At 42.9% G+C, this 17838-nt stretch overlaps 1 protein-coding gene across 1 annotated transcript; it reads left to right on the top strand.

The window, feature by feature from the left end:
* Positions 1-2316: 2316 nt before the first annotated feature.
* Positions 2317-17456, top strand: znf804b (zinc finger protein 804B; the record flags this gene model as incomplete). The annotated part of the gene is made up of 6 exons (XM_080501325.1): positions 2317-2388; positions 2509-2562; positions 5835-5972; positions 11365-11495; positions 12483-16017; positions 16807-17456. 6 exons carry the CDS (start codon positions 2317-2319, stop codon positions 17017-17019), a joined length of 4143 nt encoding a protein of 1380 aa, XP_080357451.1. The 3' UTR covers positions 17020-17456.
* Positions 17457-17838: the final 382 nt, after the last annotated feature.

Here is a 17838-nt window from a genome sequence, read left to right as displayed (position 1 = left end):
TATTTTGAAATCTTAACCGAACCGTCGTAGCAATTAAAAGTTGTGTTGCAGTGCTGTTAACAGTTATCACGTCTGATCAGTTACCTATCAGTATGTCGAAAGCAACATAATGAATTAGTGTGAGGACACACACACACACACACACACACACACACACACACACACACACACACACACACACACACACACACACGCTCTTCTTGAATTGCTACTCGAAGTACTCACCACTTACTAATGAACATCTATTAAGGTTCATTCATCAACGTGCTGAAAGAGTCATTATCGAAGGTAGATAACAAAGGAACCCTGAAATGATGGCACATATTTTATCAAATTTCCCCCCAATTCACTTGACAAATATAAAAAGAGAGGCTTTATATTTTTTAATAACATTTGACTTGAAGGTTATGTCATTATCTGATGAGGATAAACTACTTACATTCCTACTCTTTATTCTTTTATTTCTAACAAAAATGGTTCTCTTACCCTCTCTCACAGATGTCTATTTTGTTTGAGGCAGCAATTTCAGTGATCTCTTGAGTTTCATCCAAACAGCTTAATCTGACAGCAAACATAATAAATAAATAACGACAACACTGTTTTCCAAGCAGCGGGTATTAGTTACTTTCCTGTATTATCATTCCGTGCACCTCCACTGTCACGCCTCACACCCCCTCTGTGTTCAGTCCAGCAATCCACAAAAATGGTGTTCAATATTTAATTAAAACCAACAAGAAAATGACCAGTGAGACGAGTGAAATAATTTAGCTCAAGTGCAGGGGGCGGATGAACACCACTCCACTTCTCTCTTTTAATAGAGTAGATTAAATCATAACAAATTATCACGTCACTCAAGAAGACAGCTAATTAAAAAAAATGACTTCAGACTGTTGCCCTCAGTCTTCAAGGGAGTCTCTTTTTAGTGATTTCAACCACATTTGTGTTTTCTTTGTCAAAATTCACAACAGTTCAAGGCAACAATCATACATTTGAGTCGCTCCTTTGACATAAACATGTTTGACTGCATCACTGGAATTGGCTTAAGTGGTATTTAAGAGTAATAAACAAAGTCATAATTCATCATGTAAATGCCCAAATAGAATAAACTATGATTAAAATTTCTTACCCAGAATGTTTTTTTCTTCTTTAGAGATCGTGATTTGTTGAGAATTTGAGTGTATAAACACCATAACTTTACATAAAAGCTGATTTCTTCTTCCTGTTTTGAATGATACACCGAGCCTCTCTTTGTCCTTGACATTGTTCCCCCTGACTTTGAATCTATGTCAAGAGTTAACTTATAAAAAGTGACTTTTATCTAATGCATCCGAGACTTTCTGTGTAGATCAGCAGTGTTGAAGGTCAAACACGAGATGGGAACTTTTGAAAAATGTTTGGTTATGATTATTCGAAACCTTTAAAGGTCCCTGTATAATGTGCTGATGTGATGATTTTAAATGGATTCTATATCAAAGACTAACTTTGTTACAGCATTTACATTCAAAGTCACTCACATCAACAACCACAAAATGATAAAAGAAAATCAAAACAACCTTGAAAATAACATTACTTCTAGAAACATAATTTATCGAGCTGCTTTTAACAGGAAAATGTCTCAAAATAGTCTATGTTGCCCCACTTCTGCTAAATTAAGAATAAAATGTACTCCTTCCTCATAGCAATTAAAGCTGCTTGTAAAGCAGACAGGTCAATAAAACGTCAAATGTCAAATAAACCTCTTTTAAAATCTGGGCGAAGCCGGACTTGCCAACTCCCAGGCATCGATAGTGACACTTGCCCGATGCCCTAACTTTAAACCACATAAACTTGACCTCATGGGAATTATAGTACATTTTGACTGAACGCATGAATTCCAGTATTCTCACAATGAAATATATAGCTAACAGATATTGAGAACTGCTGGGAGTCAGAAGTTACTTCTTCTTACGAAGCCCTGCAAATGTGCGATTGGTTGGATTTGTTTTAGAGCTTACTTTAGAATGTGTCTTCCTTGTATTCATCTTACTATCGCTTCTAAATTGCATTTCACTCAAATAAGTATCAGTTTTGAGCAGTAGTTTTAAGCTAAAATCCAATCTGTATTTATCACTTCTCATGAATTCTATCGAATAGCGTAAACACATGCACACATGTGGGAACCACAAGTCACACCTTGTGTATAACCCGTATTAATTAGTAATGTATGGCTAACTGGTACAAATTGTGTATTTGTGGTGCAGTAATTACTCCTGCACCTTTGACAATCTCCCGGCAGCGAGAAGGTTGAACCTCCGGCGGCACTTAGTCCTGCACTGCATGGGGATCGGTGCTGCTGCTGCCGGAGCTCTGCTGGACCCGGCTTGGAGCAGCCAGCGGCTGCATGGGATTGTTCGTTAATGAGGTCCACTGTGAGGCGATCCTCACCTCTGCCACCTGCTGAAGTGTGTCAAGTTCTGCCCCTGTGATGCCGCTCACTTTCTTGCTCAATTTTCCTTTTTCTTCTCATAGTCTGCTGTGCGAACGCTCACCCCAGAACCCGGCTCGCCATGCCATAACAGTAAGGTACAGGCAGCGTACAGAAAAGGCCTGCAGATGATTATATATCTCAGACTGTCGAGAAAATATAGCTGTGTCTGCTTCTTTTGGTTGCCTGTCCAGTCCCGCTTGCTCCAAAGCAGCACAGAAGGTATCTGCTGATTGAGAGACACTCCGTTCCTTTGGCCTCGACTTGCTGCAATTTACTGTAGCTGATTGTGGTTGCACCAATCTGCAGCGTCCCCATTAATGTATCTGTTCTCATCATCTAGTCCGTCAGTGCAATCAACATCATGTGGTTATATTGTAGGACTGATTTATGAAGGGTGTTCAGCTGTGTGGATGAAACTGGATTTCGTGGGGTTGCCTTGTTGCTCAGGAAGTGAAATCTTGAAGAAAATAGTTCTTGCAGTTGTTACAGATGTTTTCCTGGACCATCAGAAAGGCATACTGGACATGGTTGTAAAGGCTGGTATCAAAGCTGCAGAAGGTCCGTGGTCAAACTGAGGCTGAGTCTGATGTGAGAACAGACCAGCCTCTCCTGGGTGTTCATTATGTGTGACGTGACAGCTACATGCAAGTCCTCATTGGAGTCAGTGGGGTGATCTGTCATATCTGTCTTAGATGAAAGACACATATTTTTTTTAAAAAGAGAGAAAGAAAGAGGACAGTCTGAACAAGAATGACGGCAGTGACTGGGCAATTGCATCAGAAAGGTGCTGCCACCGTTTGAATCTGTACTGCTGGCAGAGATTCCCTAAAGGGATTTATTGTTTCTGAAGATTTTTTTTTTAATGAATATACTGTGCAACATTAGTTTCCAAAGCACATATTCTCCACTGCTGAATCTCCACGTGCGTAAAACCACTAAATCCAGACATGTTCATTTCTAACATAGCTCAAGACATTAAATTATAATGTACTCGCTTCGGAAACTCTTGCAGTGGTTCTTAAACACTCTTATTTGTTGCCTGGTTTCAGCAATGAAGAGGAATAAAATGACAATTTGCTGACATTTGGAGGATAAGTGGAAATGAACAAAAGCATAGAAGCACACATACGTTCCCAGCCCTGAGCAAACACTCACTCACACACACACCATCATGTGAAAAATTACTGTCCATTCACGTCTGAAGCCATATCAATTGTGCTTATTCTGCAAACAGATTTATGCTCGTGAGGTAAATTGAGGTCGCGATTAATTTGGCACCGTTATATCAGGTTGACAGACTGTGTGTGTGACTCTGCATGTATAAGTGTGTGAGCGACAGTACATGTGTAGATGCATTTATGAAGGTGGGTCCATACTTGTTGGTGCACATTGTGGGTTAAAAAAAAATTAGAATAATTTGAAGTGAGTAGATTTAAAAGAAGTTGATTTTTACAACGCAACAGAAAGATGGGGGATTGGCTGTCTGAGTACGCATGACTTCAACAAATAGGAGACACACACTACTGCTTTGCTGCGTTCATGCCTTTTCTCTTTGTGCATATATATTTTATTGTTTAAAGCAATTATCCTGACAGGATCTAAGAGTGAGAAGAAAACTTTGTGGTACATAAAGATGAGTTTGCACCGAAAGAAATATGCTCAGATGCACTCGCATGGAGCGAGTCCACATATGCAATCACACAGTTCCTGTGTAATCTTGCATAAGACCCTAAGCTGACAAATGCACAACATTCATTATCTCGGGCTCATATCGCCCAGGTAGCACTCAAATGAAGGCTGTTCTGGGTGATTGGATCATTTCCTGGAAGTGACTTAAGCCTGCAAGGTGGATCAATACCATGACACACACACACACACACACACACGCAGCACGAGAGAGGTGGGGGATCAATTTATATTTGTTCGCTTTATTTTAGCATTGGAGAGTGTCCTCTCATCCTCACCCAGTCTGATCACAAGTTACTGGCCTGAGGATGAAGTTTTTCCTGTATATGTGCAGTGAACAGCTGCCAAGCTCTATAGCTACTGATGGTTGATGATAATGATTGTGACAGTGGTAAGAGCAATGCTCAGGTCTTTTTATCAGTCTGCACTCGTGTCTGCAAGGGCAGGAAGGGGTCGTTGATCCTCTTGCCTGCCTATATTCCTGTACTCCTCTTTTCCCTCTCACCTCTGTTCCTGTGCAGGCATATTACTGAGGCAAATTGGGGCCAATAGACTTTGTCACTGCCTGACCCAAGACTTGCCAAACACAAAAGAAGCACACAAGAAAGTGAGGGGAAAAAAAAGAGAAAATAGAAGGGATAAAGGGGGATATAAAGTAAAGAGGGAAAAGAGTGAGTTTGAAGGTGGACCATAAAATCATGAGCAAGCAAAGAAAGGGAGAAATGGACGGAGATGGACGGAGCGATGGAAAGACGCTGAGAAGGGGCGAAAAGAGAGAAAGAAGTGACAACCTCAAATTAAATTCCCATCATGTCAGTGTAGAACAGAATTCAATAGTGTTTATTGGCAGCCCCTAGCCTGAGGGAAATTACATTCTGAAGCAGAGCATGGCATGAATGCACACACCCCTAAACACACACACCCAGATGCAAGTGTACGCGTGCACACACGCACACAAAACACACAAACACACACACACTCAAGTGAGCTTGTCTCTGGACCCCCTCAAAAAAAAAAAAAAAAAAAAGCCCTGTGGCTGATGTGAGCATGCAGACAAGCATTCTATCCCCTCAGGTCCACATGCCATTTGCACAGTGCATGTGAATGTGAATCTGTCTGTCCATGTGCTGTTTACGTGCCTGTGTATCTGTGTGTGAGCCTCAAACTTTTCTTCCTCGCGTGCACGGTTTTACTGGTGTACAAAAGTCTGAGTTGTGCAGTCTGTCAACCACTAGTTTCTCTGCAGTCAGACTATTTTGCCATTATACTACACATGCAGGTTTCTATTATAGTGGCTGCATTAAATGTGTCCCGAGGCTCAAGTTGCCAAGAGCACAGGGCTTCGGTGGCTTTGTCCAACCTCCAGCAGTGGCAGCAAAGGCAATGTACTTTAATAGGGAGCCGTTTAACAGTTTTATGCAGAGCACATGTAGAGGCTATTATTGCTGATGTGTCTGGGATGCAGATTTGTTCTAAATGGCTAACAATCTGCCATTTTCTTGATCTCCCTCGCCCACTTCTCTCTCTCTCTCTCTCTCTCTCTCTCTCTCTCTCTCTCTCTCTTTTTCGCTAACCTTTTATGTCTTTGTCTGTTTATGGCTCTCTCTTTACTCGCTCTCATTTGTCATCCCGAATCCCTGCAATGCTTTCACTCATTCTTTCCATCTTTCTTTTTCTCCAGGAATGCACAGAGAGGGCTTTGGGTTGCTCAGCGGAGGATCTGAAGGCTCTTTTCTACTGTGAGCTGTGTGACAAGCAGTACCTCAGACACCAAGAGTTTGACAACCACATCAACTCCTACGACCACGCTCACAAGCAGGTATATGAGATGCACCTGGCGCACACACGCACACACACACACACACACACACACACACACACACACACACACACACACACACACACACACACACACACACACACACACACACACACACACACACACACACACACACACACACACACACACACACACACAGGTCACTATGTAGCAGCACACAAACAGACACAGACAGGCATTTCTTCTATGTCTTGTTATATAATGTGTGTGTGTTTGCAATAGGTGCATTGAAGGAAAGCCCCTTTACATTTTCATGTCAATCTGCCCATTGGGTTGTTTCACAGCAGGTAACAATAAGAGTGTGACAGCCATATCATCTCTTACAAGCACACACACCGAGGTGGAACACCTCAAAAAAGACAGCTGTAAGCAAACACAATGAAGTCTTTAGGCTTCTTTGTTTTACCGGAGATTTACAACTTTATCACTGTGGTGTAACAATGTAGGATAAAATCATTGATTTAACACAGGACAATTTGAGTGACAGCCACAACAATGTAGGTACATATGATATTTAATATAGCCCTAAAGAACTATCTATCTAAAACCAATCCTCTGCTGCACAAATGAAAATGTACTACTGTGTATATTATACTGCATTTGCATGCAACAAAATATAGTTCAGCACTTTTCTTGTAATTTCAGGAAAAATCCTGATACAGCATTGTGATAATGTGATGTTAAGTATGTTTTCGAGAGGGTCTCCAGAGACTTTGGGGCCAAAAATCAAATATTTGTGTTAATATTGCATGATTGCATGAAGGAAAATTACTGATTTAAATCTATAAGTAAATAAAAACAGAAATCAAAGCAAGCAGAATGAAGACAGAACATTTCTTTCTTTTTTTTTTAGCATTTAAGTGCTCTGGGATTTCTCAGCTGCAAGTCCATGATAGATGCTTCCTTTTTTTTTATAGTGCAGGATTTAGAGCAGTTAATTTGTATGTATCTGGTACTTATGATGCTGCTCTGATTCACTTTGTTTCTCAATTTGTGCTTCCTTAAAAAGACAAATAAATATTTGATACCAAAATAAAACATGGAGACTATTAGTCACAGCTCCAGAAAGATTCTATTAAAAAGAGAGAAAGAAAGAGGACAGTCTGAACAAGAATGACGGCAGTGACTGGGCAATTGCATCAGAAAGGTGCTGCCACCGTTTGAATCTGTACTGCTGGCAGAGATTCCCTAAAGGGATTTATTGTTTCTGAAGATTTTTTTTTTAATGAATATACTGTGCAACATTAGTTTCCAAAGCACATATTCTCCACTGCTGAATCTCCACGTGCGTAAAACCACTAAATCCAGACATGTTCATTTCTAACATAGCTCAAGACATTAAATTATAATGTACTCGCTTCGGAAACTCTTGCAGTGGTTCTTAAACACTCTTATTTGTTGCCTGGTTTCAGCAATGAAGAGGAATAAAATGACAATTTGCTGACATTTGGAGGATAAGTGGAAATGAACAAAAGCATAGAAGCACACATACGTTCCCAGCCCTGAGCAAACACTCACTCACACACACACCATCATGTGAAAAATTACTGTCCATTCACGTCTGAAGCCATATCAATTGTGCTTATTCTGCAAACAGATTTATGCTCGTGAGGTAAATTGAGGTCGCGATTAATTTGGCACCGTTATATCAGGTTGACAGACTGTGTGTGTGACTCTGCATGTATAAGTGTGTGAGCGACAGTACATGTGTAGATGCATTTATGAAGGTGGGTCCATACTTGTTGGTGCACATTGTGGGTTAAAAAAAAATTAGAATAATTTGAAGTGAGTAGATTTAAAAGAAGTTGATTTTTACAACGCAACAGAAAGATGGGGGATTGGCTGTCTGAGTACGCATGACTTCAACAAATAGGAGACACACACTACTGCTTTGCTGCGTTCATGCCTTTTCTCTTTGTGCATATATATTTTATTGTTTAAAGCAATTATCCTGACAGGATCTAAGAGTGAGAAGAAAACTTTGTGGTACATAAAGATGAGTTTGCACCGAAAGAAATATGCTCAGATGCACTCGCATGGAGCGAGTCCACATATGCAATCACACAGTTCCTGTGTAATCTTGCATAAGACCCTAAGCTGACAAATGCACAACATTCATTATCTCGGGCTCATATCGCCCAGGTAGCACTCAAATGAAGGCTGTTCTGGGTGATTGGATCATTTCCTGGAAGTGACTTAAGCCTGCAAGGTGGATCAATACCATGACACACACACACACACACACACACACGCAGCACGAGAGAGGTGGGGGATCAATTTATATTTGTTCGCTTTATTTTAGCATTGGAGAGTGTCCTCTCATCCTCACCCAGTCTGATCACAAGTTACTGGCCTGAGGATGAAGTTTTTCCTGTATATGTGCAGTGAACAGCTGCCAAGCTCTATAGCTACTGATGGTAATTATTCTGGTTTGGACGAGATGAGGCCAGGGGACCATTATGAGAAGCCTCAGCAGCAGCTTTTCTCTTGCATTTGGTTTTCACATCAATTATCATACACTACCTCCACTCTGGCTGAAGGTTCCGCTGATTCTTCTATAGCTATGTGTTGTTAAGCCAAGACACACACTCGCATGCATAAGCATACAGACACGCACATACTCGTGCACACCACTCGTCCTCAAATGCAGAGGCAGTCTCTCAAACAAGCCAAGCCGCATCCCACTTGTGAACGCCCACACTGTGTATCATGAAAAAAACATTAAATAAGACTGTTCCTTCTCTGTCATTGTTCTTTGAAAATGAATTGAAGCAACTGCAGGCCAATGTTAATGCTTTGTTTTAGCCAGCGGCAGGGACATGAAACGAGCTGCATGAGGCACTGGGCTGACAGTAGCCACTGGCAGTGCAGGAACACACACACACACACAAATACAGGAATGCACGCACGGACGAGACAACAGATGAAATCCTAGCCGAAGACAGCTTCCCTGCAGGAGTATTGGCTTTGGAGAATGGAAGCTGATTGCGTTTGCTCTGTCTTCTTTTCCTGTCATCGATTCAGGGATAAACATGTCTGAATACAGGGCTTTATCAGCATTTACTGCTGATTACAGAAATTGCTCATTACAACAGAATTACACTCCCATTTAACTAAAAAAAGCAATCACCACATTAGGATGTCCTCTCATATGCTACCTAAGAACACAGCATCGCCCATCCAAAGGCTCTAGTGGATGTGCATCAATTCTGATTCATCCATAGCAGAATCAGTGTGAGCACTCCTTAACACATCTAAAGGAATATTGATTGAGGCTTTGACAGGCACATTGAGCTTCACAGCACATAGCTAGACAGGCATGTTGGAGAGCAGGCATAATATCAGCTCCTGCTGTTGGGGACACGACATCGTCTTTGAAGACAAAAGTATCCACTTTAAGGTAGGAAATAGCAGTGCGTGTGCCCTGTGCGCTCACAAAAAATGGTTCTGCATGCAATATTTTGTTTGGCTCTAAATATAGCTACAGGTTTGCCTGCAGTGGGACCTGTTTTAAGAGAGAACAATAAACTGGCAGTGTGAAAACGCAAGAGAAAGCAGGAAGTATTCATCTTCATATAGCCTATCTATTATATACCCCTCTCCCTCTGTCTCTGTCTCTCTCACTCTCTCTCTCTCTCTCTCTCTCTCTCGCTCTCATTGCCATAGTCACTTGTTAGAGTACATCAACTCTGATCTATTTCTTCCCAGTTTTCTCCTCTCCTTTTTCTTTCTTCATCCTCAGTGATTCATTATGTATGCCCTCGTGTTTAAACAAGATTAATATTTCCTACAGGATGAGTTTGGCATCACAAACTCCTCAAAGCTTCCCACCATATATTAACAAATGTGCACACGTGAGCGCACCCATCTACAATGCACCTATCTTTATTCCAGCTGAGGTGTATGTTTAAGAGTTACAAACAGAAGTGCATCTCCAGTGGCACATACTTATTGCTGTCTTCAGTGAGCTGACAGCGGGATGTTAAGCATCGAGCGATAATGTAAAAAGACACCAGCTTGTGTAGGACTCAGCTGAGATTAACCTGACAACTGTCAGCTCCTGCATACGATCTGGGTGTGAAAGAGAGTGAGTGTATAAATAAATCTGATGTCTGAGGGGCTAATCTGATGAGTGCATGTGAGCGCGTGTGTGATACATATTGTATGGGTGGATAATAGCATAACATCATCTGGAAGTGGCTGTGGTGTAATCCTGTTGCAATTTATACTAAAGGGTACATTCACAAATATAGAAAGTAAATAACAAATATTTAATATTTAGAGTAGATTACCCACTGAAGTACCTACAATAAACTGGAAAGGTAGAAATACTCAAGATAGGAGACAGGAGAGATGTGGGTGCACGATACTGCAGCTATTTCCAAACTCCTGGGTCCCCTGCTTACCCTTTAGACACACACAGACAAAAGGAAACACACAACATAGGCGCACACACACACACACACATATGCACCTGCCAAGCATGGATAAAGGAGGGATTAAAGTGTGTCAGAAAGGGAAACGGGAGGCAGAGAGGCATGAATGATTGTTTCCCGGAGAAACCGATGCACCTATGGCTTATAGATGTTAAATTTGAGACAAAAACACACATGCACATAGCGTGGATAATTATTTTTTTTCCCCTGCATTACAACACAGTTAGATTGAGAACACTGCTCAAAATAAAATCTTTCTCACATTGGCCTCATATTAATTGTTACTGTTGTTTTTCTCGCATTTGTGTTCAAGTGAATTTAAGAAAGCTACCTTATTAAACAAATAATGGTCCAGTCCTCACCAACGATAAAAAAAAAAAAAAAAGAATTGGTACGTGTTATTTTAGCATGCCTTTGGTATTCTCCAGCTGTAAAGCAGATGTCATTAAATGAGACATTTCTTCGAACTGAGCTTTGGTGATGGTAAAAGGGTTGATTTTTTTTTCTCTTTTTTTTTTTTTTTTTTAAATCAAGTGGCACACCACTGGATTGAAAGGGACTGAGCCAAGAGAAAGTGTCAGTCCAACAGTTTAGAAAGAAAATCAGCATCGTTAAATCACTTGTGCCACTCATCTCAACTGCATCTGTAATCTACTATTCACAATTTGGGCTGTGCTCGCTCTCGAGCTGGGTGTTGAAGGAAAGACACTTTCTCCTAAGCTGAATGGAGCTAATTGAACACGAGCTTTGAAGGAGAACATCTGCAAACACTGTTGACTAATGTGTATGTTTTGAAAGACAGCTGCCTGCAGAGAGCTTCTTAAAACTAATCCCTCACTCACTCTCTTCTCTATCGGCTTTGTCCCGCTCTTGCATCTCTCCTCATCTTCCCTATCCTCTTCCTCCACTCCTCTGTTTATTTCCCTTTCATGCAGAGGCTGAAGGAACTCAAACACCGAGAGTTTGCTCGAAATGTGGCCTCAAAATCATGGAAAGACCAGCGCAAACAGGAGAAGGCTCTCAGGCGTTTACACCAGCTTGCACAGCTGCAACAAGAAAGTCAGCGGTGAGTGGGAGAAGTGTGCGTTTGGTTTGTGCGTCTGTGGCAGTTTGTGTAATGAGACCAGGGCCCGGAGTCCAGAGGGTTGAGAGTGTGTCACGTCCAGTCAATGTTTCTTAGAATTGATGGATGCATCCACAGATATGAGAACACTCAGTTGGCCTACATGGCCACAGGTGAGGTAAATATAACATGAAGCCCCCTTCTTGCTGGCACTCACAGAAAATGGTTTGTAGGTGGAGGAAATAAAGCTTCATACAAAATGAATAGCAGGAAAACTTTAAAGCAAAAGATTTCAAGCACATAAAGTGAGTTCATGCACTTAAAGCTTCTGGGCTCAGACACCTAAAGTAATAAGCAATCAAAAATAACTGATAAGACAGAATACATTATACAATAATCTACTTACACCTATTCCTTCTCTTTTTCCTTCTTTCCTCCCTATGTCTTCATTTTTCTTTTCTGTCTGTGTTCTCTGCTTCCTTCTTTCCTCCCTTCCTTCCTTCCTTCCTTATCTCGCTCCCTCTCTCTTCTTGGGTTGTAATGCTGTGTCATTGCAATAGAAATAAACGTTGAGTGTGCTTTACAATCATCAGGCTACATTTGAACACTATACTGTGACTACTGACCAGATGCCTGCTGATAGCACACCGCTCCTTCTTTTTATTTATTTCTTGTCCTTTATGATTTTATGAATGTGCAAACTTCATGATCAGATAATTGGCTTGAATTTAAATGCCTTCTCAGGTTTAAAGTTTCAAACCTGTTTTACCTTTGTACATAATCACGAGGAGTGGCAGTATTCTGGTTTAAGTGCAGCTGTAAGCATGCCCAACAGAAATATCTTGGGGTCAAGGCGTACACTTTAAACTTCTTGAGGTCAGCAATAACACAATCATCGTCTAAGGACTCCGGCTCTGAACCAAGGTAAAGTCAAATAAAAGTACAGTCATCTGAAGTTATGTCTTTCTATCTTATCATATCTTGCTACAGAGTCCCGAGAAGGACCTCCGGGCTAAGGCGTGCACTCAGAACTGTGAGCCAGCAGCAGGATAAAGATGAGTCCAAAAGAGACCATAGCCTTGGGTCTAAATCGGAAAGCACCAACCCTTCACACCGGCCCCCCAGTGCTCAACCTTGTAAACCTTCTTTTATTCACCAGTCAAAAGATCCATGTCAATCTCGTCCTCAAGCACCTCCATCTACTGTTCTGGCAGAATCTCCTCCAATCAATCTGCCCACACTCAATACAGATCCTCTCACCTTCAACACCCTGTCTTGCCCCAGCTTGTGTCCCCAGCTGCCGCTTCCTTCACAGGGGAGAGTGGGAGGCAGGCTCGGAGTCTCCTTCTGCTTCTCACGTAGGGGGCCAAGACTGGAGCCTTCCGCCTCTGTCTTCTCGGACATGGAGGAGGAGGACAGGGAGAAGAGGGAGCAAATGAAGGAGAGGATAAAGGAAATCATGGAGGACATGGACAAGGAAATTGGAGGAGCAGATGAGAGGAATCGGAGCGAAAGTGAAATGGAAAAGTCAAGCTCTGACAGTGTCTTACAGGGTAATATTCAGCCGATTCCCAGAGAGACTGTAGAAGAGGAGGAACAGAATGGAAAAAGAGATGTAGCGAAAGAAACCTTCCCCATTTCAACTACAGCCCCTGATAATCAGAGCTATGATTCACTGCTTTCATCATTGCAGACCCAAACGCAGGTGACCATATGGGGCACGGCATTAGCACAGGCCCATATGGACTCAGACAGCAAGGCAAAGATAATGCAAGAGGAAACAGAGAAGGGGAGGGAGTTGAGGCAGTATGTGTGTGTGCTGGGCAAAGATGAATCTACGAGTTTGAAATGGCCTGTCAGTTTGCTTAAGTTTACCAAGTCTCAGCCCCATATCTCCTACAGCTGCAACCCTGGCTGCTTAAACCTTCTTCAGCCAGAAAAACTCACAGTTGATGTACAGGAGTCACAACAAGATGACTCAAAGGCATGTGTGCCAGCTCATCTTACGCAGGAAAATAATTCTTCCTCTCAAAGACAGACAAGATGTAAGTTGAGAGCACACAGAAAGAAAAAAGTTAAAGAGGCTTTCCGGGAGAATAGCGAAGTGGAGACAGAAGCGAGTCTGTTCCTTGAGAACAAAAACCATTCATCTTTAGAAACAGTACCCAGGAAAGAAATATGCATGCTAAGTATGGAGAAATGTGTGAGGGCAACCTCCCTTCCACTGGACCCCACTCATAGTGACAGCTCAGACACGAACTCCCAGAATCCACTGGGAGGTAGATTAGAGGGTGCGAGCGGGATCAGGGAGAGAGCCATCACAGCCTTGAGCTGTAAATTAGAGTCTGTCACACAGGGGATGTGCATCAGGCCGTCCAGGTGTGAGTGTGGGAGTGAGACAACATGCCAGTGTGCCAGGGCTCCACAGCCATATGTGGGTGTCTCGGAGGTATCACACAAAAAGAGGAAAGCCAGCACAAAGAAATATAAGCTGGGGAAGAGAAAGAGGGGTGAGAAGATGGAAAAAGCTTCAAGCAAGCGCCAATCAGCAAGGTGCAAAGTGAGGAGCGTTGTCTCCACCGTCTCCACTGGAAGAGGGCGGCAAGGAGGTGCTGGAGGGAGATGTGGAAAGAAAAGGAGACAAAGAGGGACAAGAATGAGGAAGGTGGGGAGAGCAGGGAGCAGCTGTCTCCTGGGGAGATGTGACACTGAGCCAGTATCTGTCTCCATCAGGAAAAGGAGGCCTCATAGGAGCTACAGTACTGAATGGCAGTCACAGCCAGACAGAGAGCTCTCCAGCTCCTACTCCCCGCTCACCAGACACACAGTAGACAGAAATACAGACGAGGAGAGACAGCGAGACGGGGATGCATTGACTTTTCCCTGGCGATCTCACTTCTACTCGCCCTCCTTCTCACCAGGATGTAACTCAAAGCTGTTTTGGGAAAAAGGTCACCATAGCAACCCCAGGAGTTTCATTGACTGCTGTTACCCTGACAACAGCTGTGGTAGCAGCCCTGTGAAAAAGAGAAAACTCCTCCGCGGGGACAGGAATTTCATTCACAGTAAGCAGAAGAGTTTGAGACATTGTAAAGTCTGGGAGGAGAGGAGACAGAAAACGCGAAGACATTCAGGCTGCAGAGAGAGAGAAAGGATTTCAGATGCTGAACAGTGGGAATGGATCGATGGGAATCATCCAACTGCTCATGAGGAGGGAAGCTCAAGGACGAGGTGGAACTCAAAAAACAGAGTGGTGGAGTGGGATCAAGTCGCAAGGTTCAGCCCCAGTCCCAGCTGGGGCAGGAGGCGCACACACGTCAGCAATGAAGATGTAGAATGGGACCGATGCAGTGTGGACAGATGGACATGGGGTAGCAGCGACAGCTGGGAGGAAAGGGGCACACACAGGTCCATGTCAGACTTCAAGACAGGTGTGGACAGCACAGACAGTCAAGGCGGTGCATGGAGATGTGCAAGTACCAGACGCTCAAGTTCAAGACAGTTCTCAAGTCCCGAGTGGTGGACGACCCAACAGACGTACGGCTGCCAGAGTGTGATCGACATTCAAGGCAGCAGAAACCACAGCCCGCGCTCTTGTAGTCCTTGTAGCAGCACCAGCATGTCTGAGCTAAGCTGGGAGTGGAGCAGGAGCAGCACCTGCTCAACAGTCATGGCGGACGGATTAACAAGTAGCTCTTGCGGTCCATCCTCACGGGCTTCTGACGCCCCTCAAGGTGCAAAAAAGCACAGCAGTCCTACATCCATTTCATCTGTTTTTTCCTCAAGCCCCCTCTCACATTCCTCCCCTTACAAATCCAAGTGTGCTTCAACAGTTCCACGTTTCAACTCATCCCAGTGTGATACAAGAATAAAGGAACCTGATTCACAGTCTGATTGTGGCCAAGGACCTTCTGACCCAAACAGCACCGACAGCTCAGGCACAACTCTCCCAGAACCATCTCCCAATAAGTCCGTGCCACAAAAATCAGCTAAGATGTTGCTTTTCCCTCTGATAGGGAAATTACCATCAATTCAAAGAAAGGCCCGGAGGAAAAAAGGATTACTGGAAAAAAGTAAAGAGAAGGAGAGAGAAAAGGATGACAAAGTCAAAGGCTCTGGAGGACGTCCTAGTGAAGTCACCACAGACAGTCAAAAATATCCTCTGGACACAGTTGACTCAAACCCTAGCAGTATGCCAAATCCCTGTCCATTGCAGATTAGAACTGACGGCCAACAGACAGGTGGAGAGACAGCTCTACCAATCAGCTTTACTGCCGAGGAGATGGACAAATATCGTGTGCTGCAGGAGCAGGCGAGAGAACACATGCAGAAAGTGCTGGAGAAAATGCAAGAATGGACAGATACACACACAGAGACAAATCACACACAGAAAGCACAAACACAGAATTGTGTGACTTTAGATGAACATTACGCCCCTGCATCTTTGCACAACCTTCCACAGCCTCAAATCCAGCTAATGCATACAGATCAAATGCAAAGACAAGTACTACAGCATTCGCTGGAGGTCAGTATCCCACTTCCACATGTTCCCTTACAAGAGATTTTCACTCAGCCATTGGCTCAGCGGTTTCCCAGCTTGACCCCAGTGCCACAATCCCCCCCTCTTTCTAATCTCCATCATATAATTTTACAGCATGCAGGACTCGCCATGGACCCCCACACTTCCCCCGCGACCAGCTCATCCCCCTCCCCTGCCATCCACCCTGTTCAGATTCCACAACCTTCCCACCCTCGTCATCCGAACCTCCCTCACTCTCTCCACCTCTCTCCTTTCTCCATCTCCTCCCTGTTTCCCTCCATCGTGCTGTCCCATCATCCTCTTCCCCTCCTCCCCCAGTCCGCCACTTTCCATGCGACCCCTCTCACTCCACTGTCCCAAGTAGTCCTACAACCCTTGAACCCGCAGCCTTTCATAGACAGCTCGTGGCCAGTGAAGTTTCAACAGAAGGCGTTATAATTTTCACTGAGTGGCTGCCATATTTTTTAATCTTCCTTGGCAGTACCAACTGGAGAGAGTGGGAGAGAGATGGAAAGAAAGAGAGCAAGAAAGCATGTCTGGTGTAAACAAAAGCCTGGTATTTTGAAATTAAGCTGTGCCATTGCTTTTACGTGTATCAGCTCCCCTCACATATGCTTTCAATCATACTCACATACATGTACACAAACAAAGAGCCAAACTATTGACTGTTTTCAAATGAAAATGTGTTTCTCTATTAAACCTCTGCTGTGTTTCTGCCGAGAGTGGGGGAAAACAGACTTTGATCCTTTGCTGTTGCCATCATTCCTCATTCAGGCCCAGAATAAAGAGAAAAGGTGCACCTGCTATTCAAAGACAAGCTGGGCTGTGTCATCCTTTCACTTTCCTTCTGAACCAAAGACAGACCAGCTGCCTTTTGATGTATCCTTCATACCAGGGACAGAGGGGCAAGGGAAAGTGATAATACTCCCCCTTATCTCCATTTCAGGCAGGTTATCTGAGTTCCAGTGCGACTTTCAACAAACATAAGTAACACTGCAAGGACCCAGGGTCAGCCATTTCACCTTGGGTGTACACTGTATATTGTGTGAGCGAGAGCAAATGATGCATAAGGATACATTTAAAACAGATACATTTATTCAACACAACGGACAGCAAATAATTACCACATGTGAAAAAACAGCTTGTTCTCTAAAATCACTATTATATTTTGAGCGATCATTTTCAAATGATGGGAAACATTGAAAAAAGAAAAAGTAAACTTTGACCTGTTAAACAATGCATATTTACTCTATAATTTCCTCCATAATACAGACAGTTCACAGCACTTTTCAAGTGTGAAAGATTGTTTTGTTTTGTTTTTGAAAAAGCATTTAACAAATCAGGTGTTTAGACAGCAATGAATGAATCCAACATGTTACATTAAAGTGTGTGTGAAATTAAATGGACTTCATTATTTCTGCTGACTTCTTGTCTGATTCTTATTGACCCGGCTACGTGTTGCAACGAAGTCCACATGGAAAAGAAAATATTGTGTTTTACAACCTATAAAAGCAGTGGCTCAGCTCTTAAATCATTAATTTAAATTGTTCTCAGTTCTACCTCTTTATCGTGAAGCACATTCTATTTGTTGCCCTTTCTATCACAAGGTGAATATGTTTGGACTATGATTGTGTTGCCTGAGACATAAAAATGCTTTTATGCATTTTCACTTTTCTCAATTTGGAGGCAAGGTCAGCACTTCAAACTCTTTTCTGTGTCCGTCAAACCATTCATGGCTGGTGGTCAAAGTAAAAGTGAAAAGAAATCATAGGAAAATGAATACAGATGGTAATAAAGATTGATTTG

This window comes from Blennius ocellaris (assembly GCF_963422515.1).
Source record: "Blennius ocellaris genome assembly, chromosome: 8".
Taxonomy (NCBI): Eukaryota; Metazoa; Chordata; class Actinopteri; order Blenniiformes; family Blenniidae; genus Blennius; species Blennius ocellaris.
Note: the sequence above shows the minus strand (reverse complement) of the source record. Positions and strands in the feature narration are given on the sequence as shown.